The following is a 6,216-nucleotide window of genomic DNA, read 5'->3' on the forward strand; positions in this document are numbered from 1 at the left end:
AAGCAAAAGAGGATACATTGCCTGTACTCACAGTAGTATGTAATAAACATATGTTATCCCCCCACACTTTAGCTGCTCTTGATAGCCTTTAATATTAACAAAAACTACCAAAAGAACATGTTAAAAAATGAGAAATGGGAAACATTTTTTGCTGAAGTGAGGATTGCTAGACATAGTGGAATTTAGAGACACAGAAATCATGGTGAACAATGGGATCATTTGGAAGTCAATCTACCTGTTAAAGGGGTATGAAACCCTAAACTCACTTTTTTCAGCTTTTAATCAGTGTTGATGACAGTTTGCTTAGATGCATACATCCATGGTGTAATATTGAGTATAAATTGTGTGGTTCTCTGTGATTTTCTGTGACAATTCTGTTGTATTGTTGCCAACTAGCCATCGAACGATGTAATGATAGCACTTGGTGATTTTGAGAACTTGATAAATCATGTAGTTGCCACCCCTAATGTAGCCCCTCTTTCACATCTTCAAATAGTTGCAAGTGCTCTACAGTGTTCTTGGCATCTCCTAGAACATATGTCCACACAGTGGACGTGTGAACGTCCATACATATGGACAGTGGGTGTCTGGAGAGATTGAAAACGCTGTTTTCATGTCAAAAATAGATTGAACCGTTTTTTTTTTGTTTTTTTTAATTTCCAACAAAAACCTTGGCGTTATCGTTCACAGTGAACATTAAGTCACCATTATTTTCTTTGTCAGTTACCTTACCATTGTGGGATGATACAACTGAAAAGCTCCGGAAAACTTCTCCAATCAAATCTGCATGTTCAGCCGCATCATTCTGTAACAATAATATAAATTCAACAAATAATAAAGGTGGCTAAAAGTCCACTGTGATGGATTATACCTTTCTCAAGCAAGTTTCAAGTCTCCGCTAGGTGATTTCCATGGTGTACTGAAATGAATGGAAACCAAAGGCAGTCTGCAAGGTAAGAAAATCAGTGACAAATGCAGGAGTTTATCTCATCTCATCCCATCTCATCAGCCCCTTCTCCGGGGTTGGGTCGTGGCGGCAGCAAGCTAAGTAGGGCACTCCCTGTCCCCAGCAATGCCCTCCAGCTCCTCCTGGCGGATTTCAAGGTGTTCCCAGGCCAGATTGGACATGTAGTCCCTCCAGCGAGTTCTGGGTCTACCCGGGGTCTCCTCCCAGTTGGATGTGCAGAAGTTTATTATCGGAGTAATATAGTGACCAAGAATGCTCAAGTATAAACAGTAAAACATCTATATTATTTTTTAAAAAAAAATTGGGATTGCAGTGCATGGATGCTGCTATCTGGGGCAAGCAAGCATATCTGCGCTGCATTTTTTTTTTTAACTGTCCATGGCTGGTGACATACTTTTGCACTGAGTACAGCAGCTGTCTGTCTGTACAGCTGGCTCCATCTGCATTGTGGCAGGTCATATCCCGTGTCAAGTCTCACAATTGGCGACACAAAATATGTTCCAAACTGTTTACGATTTATTGAAGAAGGTGATTGAGGAGAAGAGATCCAGCTGTGGCCTGCAACTTGGCTGACTCCATTGTTTATCCTGTTTCCAAGCAAATGACTGCATGCATGGATGTGTGATTCATACTGTCAATCACAGTGTGCCCCTCCCTTTCCCCCGCCATCCCAGCTCCACCCAAAATTTGGGACTTTCAAAAGACAGAGAAAAGCATTTTCTGTTCATTTCCTGACCATTTACACAGGTAGTAAACCCTTAATTACATTTTGAGGTAAAAACATGATCATTTTCCCTATAAAAACAATAATACATTTCCCTCTTCATTCCCACCCCTTTTTTACCTTTTTCAGAGAGTTTGAAGACAGTGTTTATTGACACTTTAATATTATTGAAAGCTTTCAGATCCAAACAAAAAAAACTCACCTTGTTGCCAGGCTTTTAACCTTTTTCCCATTCATAGACTCATTTTTGTCTCTTAAATTTCCATTAATGTGGTAACAAACTCAAAAAAATAAGGCAATTAAATGACTTGATTGTGAAAAGGGTGTAGGGACTTCAAAAAAGCCTCCTTCTATTTATTCTATAATTGGTGACTATGTTTAGTTAATATAATTGTCTTTGAAGCACATCAGCAACAAAGGTGTCAGCAGTTGCATCATGAACAAATGACATTTTAGCATACTGTATACGTGAGCGGTGTCAAGGTGGTCGATGACAAAGTACTGGCTCACAGCATGTTGACAATATCATAAACTGACCCATTTGCCCTGTATGCAAATGGCAGGTGATGGGAGTGTTTGTGATATAATGGAGACAGACTAGCACATGGTATTTAAAGGTCTTTATAATGGCTTAGGTCATTGTTTCCCTATCCAGTCCTCAAGGACCCCCTGCTCTGCAGATTTTCATTGTAACTCTGCATATGGCCCAGTGGTTATCACTGTTGCCTCACAGCAAGAAGGTCCTGGGTTCGAATTTCAGGCCGTCCCAGGTCCTTTCTGTGTGGAGTTTGCATGTTCTCGCCATGTCTGCGTGGGTTTCCTCCGGGCACTCCGGTTTTCTCCCGCCATCAAAAAATATGCATGTTAGGGTTAATACTCCTGCTTATGTCCCTGACCAAGGCAATGGAAAGAAGAACTGGAGTTGGTCCCTGGGTGCTGCACAGCGGCTGCCCAATGCTCCTAGCTATACAGCTGGGTTGGGTTAAATGCAGAAAGTAAATTTAATTGTATGTATGTACTACTACTACTACTACTTTTGGCTGCTCCCGTTAGGGGTCACCACAGCGGATCATCCATTTCCATCTCTTCCTGTCTTCTGCATCTTCCTCTGTCACACCAGCCACCTGCATGTCTTCCCTCACCACATCCATACACCTCCTCTTTGGCCTTCCTCTTTTCCTCTTCCCTGGCAGCTCCATATTCAGCATTATTATGTAGCTGGCTAATAACACTATGGTGTAAACAATTTCACACACGATGCAGGGACCACAACGCACACACGGCTGTTCATTTCCATGCTTTACTAGGAACTCTTCTTCTCTTGGTTACAACCCAGACAACAGCAATATAGAATACAGGTGCCACCTAGTGGTCACTGGTAGAATAGCATCATCCATACATAACATCTCCTCCCAACTAAAATATGTTGTACATCCACAATGCAAAAATCACTTCCCGGAGCAAAGATTAAGTGACAAAGGTGTAATGTTACTTCCCAAAAGTACATTCAAAACATTGTTATTTTCCAGTATACACTCAGAACCCGTATTCGTTTCCCAATATTCTTAAACTCAAAAGTCTCTGTCTCTTTACCACATTATCAATGTGTTTACTCAGCAGAGTAATGTGCAGGTGGTTTAGTATGTCTCGCCGATAGCGCGAGTGTCTAACAGTATCCGCTATCTTAGTAGGTCCAGCATCAGCTGGTTCACTGGAGTGAGGTGTCTCCGTGGGCTCGAAAGCCACTGGAACTAGATTAGTGTTCTCATCAGTGTGAGATGCAGGGGTACCGAGGTGACGTGTAGTACCACCAGCACTACGTTGAGGTGACATAGGGAAGCTGGTAGGAAGGTGGACTGCAGAGCTGGCAGCGTCCGCGTGTGCCTGCTCTGTTCGAGTCAACATCTGATCCACATGGCGTTTCCACACTCCCTGTGCTCCCACCTTGACCTCGTATGACACTGGTCCCGTTTGAGTCATTATAACTCCTTGTGTCCACTTTTCCTCCCCCTTTTGGTAATCACGAACAAGGACAGACTCACCGACTGCAAAGTGTCTGGCCTTGGAGTGTTGTTGACGGCGTTGCTGCTGGGAGTCTTGAGAGCGATGAACAACCCCAGCCACACTGGGTTTGAGAAAGTCCAGTCGCGTGCGCAGCATGTGCCTTGTGAACAGCATAGCCGGCGGTTCCTTTGTCGTGGCGTGCGGGGTGTTGCGATACGTCAACAGGAATGTGTCGAGCCGCTGTTGCACTGGTGCAGCGCACCTGGAGGATTTGAGGGCATGTTTGAAAGTCTGTACAAAGCGCTCGGCCAGGTCGTTCGTAGCAGGGTGATACGGCGCTGAGCGAATGTGCTTGACTCCATTGGCTTTCAGGAATGTGGCGAATTCCTCAGAACAGAACTGGGGTCCATTGTCGCTTACGAGAATGTGAGGAAGGCCGTGGCGACTGAAAAGGCCCCTCAGTACTGTGATGGTCTTGCTTGCTGTGGTGCTATCCATGATTTGCATCTCGGGCCATTTGGAATGAGCATCTACTACCACAAGATACATGTGTCCTTCAAATGGACCAGCAAAGTCCACGTGAATCCTTTCCCAAGGACTGGAAGGCCACATCCATGGATGTAGAGGGGCAAGACTCGGTTCTCTCTGAATACGCTGGCATGAGTGGCAGGATTTGGCCTGGAGCTCGATCTGAGAGTCAATACCTGGCCACCAGACATACGACCGTGCCAAGCTTTTCATCCTGACTACCCCTGGGTGTGCTGTATGTAGCTCGTTGAGCTCCCGGGGCCGTAGCTTGGGTGGCACTACCACTCGTGTGCCCCACATGAGGCATCCCTGTTGGATTGTGAGGTCATTTTGACGAGTCAGGAAAAGAGACAGTTCAGTATCTATGTTTTTCGTGTTTGGAAAATGTCCAGTAGTGACCATCTCTAGTACGTGAGACAGTGTAAGGTCAGATCTAGTGTTGTTTCGGATATCAGTGGTACTGATTGGTAGTGTGTCTAACTGTGACATGTAAAACACATCTACTGTGTCTATCTTGTCATCGTGAGTGTCCGGAAGTGGCAACCTTGACAGTCCATCTGCATTAGTATGTGCTGAAGCCTTACGATACTCTATAGTGTAATCATGCGCTGACAAGAGGAGCGCCCAGCTCTGCATGCGGGCTGCGGCCATCGACAGCGTACTCCTCACTGGACTGAGAATGGAGGTCAGCGGGCGATGGTCTGTGAGTAGAGTGAACATGTTACCATAGAGATACTGGTGAAACTTACGTACGCCAAAGACTATCCCCAGTGCCTCTCGCTCAATCTGGGCGTAGTTCTGCTCTGCTTTGCTGAGTATTCTTGACGCATAAGCGATAGGTTTCTCTACACCATCAGGCATGACGTGAGAGAGTACAGCCCCTACCCCGTAGGGTGAAGTGTCACAGGCTAGACGGAGGGGCAGCTCAGGGTTGTAGTGGGTTAGCACCTTCTGAGATACCATGAGCTCTTTCACTTTTCGGAACGCTGCCTCACAAGCTGTAGTTCACTGCCATTTCTTCCCTTTGTGCAGCAGTGCATTCAGTGGTTGCAGGATGGTTGCCAGGTCCGGGATGGAACGTCCATAGTAGTTTGTCATTCCGAGGAGCGAGCGTAGTTGGCTAATGTTGGTGGGCGCCGGTGCCTCCACAACAGCGCGTTCCTTCTCTGGCGACTTGTGGAGCCCGGCAGCATCGATGATATGACCTAGATACTCTACTGACTCCTGGAAAAACATGCACTTATCCTTTTTGACATGGAGACCATACTCCTCCAGTCTCGTGAGAACGTCGTCCAGGGCTTTCAGGTGGGTCTCTTCATCTGGCCCACTAACCAGAATGTCGAGATAACAGTGCGTGAATGGCAATCCAACGAGCACTTGATCCATAGCCTTCTGGAACAACGCTGGTGCCGACGCAATACCGAAGGGCAAGCGGTTGTAGCAGAAAAGTCCTTTTTGTGTGGAAATAGTCAGTAGCTTCCTCGACTCCTCCGCTACTTCCAACTGTAGGTATGCGTTTGACAAGTCCAGTTTACTGAAGAGTTGACCTCCAGCTAGCGATGCAAAGAGATCCTCAATGTGTGGAATAGGATACTTGTCCACACAGAGAACTTGGTTGAGGGTGACTTTGAAATCACCACAAAGTCTCACTGTGCCATCCTTCTTGTTGACAGGTACTATGGGTGTGGCCCAGTCACTATGCTCCACTGGTGAGATCACTCCAAGGTCAGTGAGGCGGGTCAGTTCAGCCTCTACTTTGGATCTCAGAGCATAGGGCACATTACGTGGTGGGCAGAATTTGGGTATGCTATCAGGTTTAAGAGTCACTCTCGCCTTAATGTCTTTCATTGAACCCAACCCATCCGAGAACACAGCAGAATGCCGCTTTAGTACAGCATCTAAACTGTCTTTCTTTTCAAGTTGTACACCATACACAGTTTTTAAGTCTTTCCAGTTAAGCTTAATAGCTCTCAGCCACTCTCTACAAAATAGT

General features: G+C 45.8%; 1 protein-coding gene across 1 annotated transcript; it reads right to left on the bottom strand.

The window, feature by feature from the left end:
* Positions 1-463: 463 nt before the first annotated feature.
* LOC130114499 (uncharacterized protein K02A2.6) lies at positions 464-5,084 on the bottom strand. The gene is made up of 2 exons (XM_056282378.1): positions 3,818-5,084; positions 464-528 (listed from the first exon to the last, which is right to left on the bottom strand). Exons 1-2 carry the CDS (start codon positions 5,082-5,084, stop codon positions 464-466), a joined length of 1,332 nt encoding a protein of 443 aa, XP_056138353.1.
* Between the last annotated feature and the right edge of the window lie 1,132 nt (positions 5,085-6,216).

Source organism: Lampris incognitus, chromosome 6 (assembly GCF_029633865.1).
Source record: "Lampris incognitus isolate fLamInc1 chromosome 6, fLamInc1.hap2, whole genome shotgun sequence".
Lineage (NCBI taxonomy): Eukaryota > Metazoa > Chordata > Actinopteri > Lampriformes > Lampridae > Lampris > Lampris incognitus.

Bases quoted from the DNA above. Each gene is read 5' to 3' on its own strand.
- LOC130114499 (XM_056282378.1), bottom strand. From the start codon at position 5,084: ATGCCTGATGGTGTAGAGAAACCTATCGCTTATGCGTCAAGAATACTC. The intron at 529-3,817 runs GTGTGGCTGGGG...CATATGTTCTAG, and splicing joins ACTGGACTTTCTCAAACCCA to GAGATGCCAAGAACACTGTA.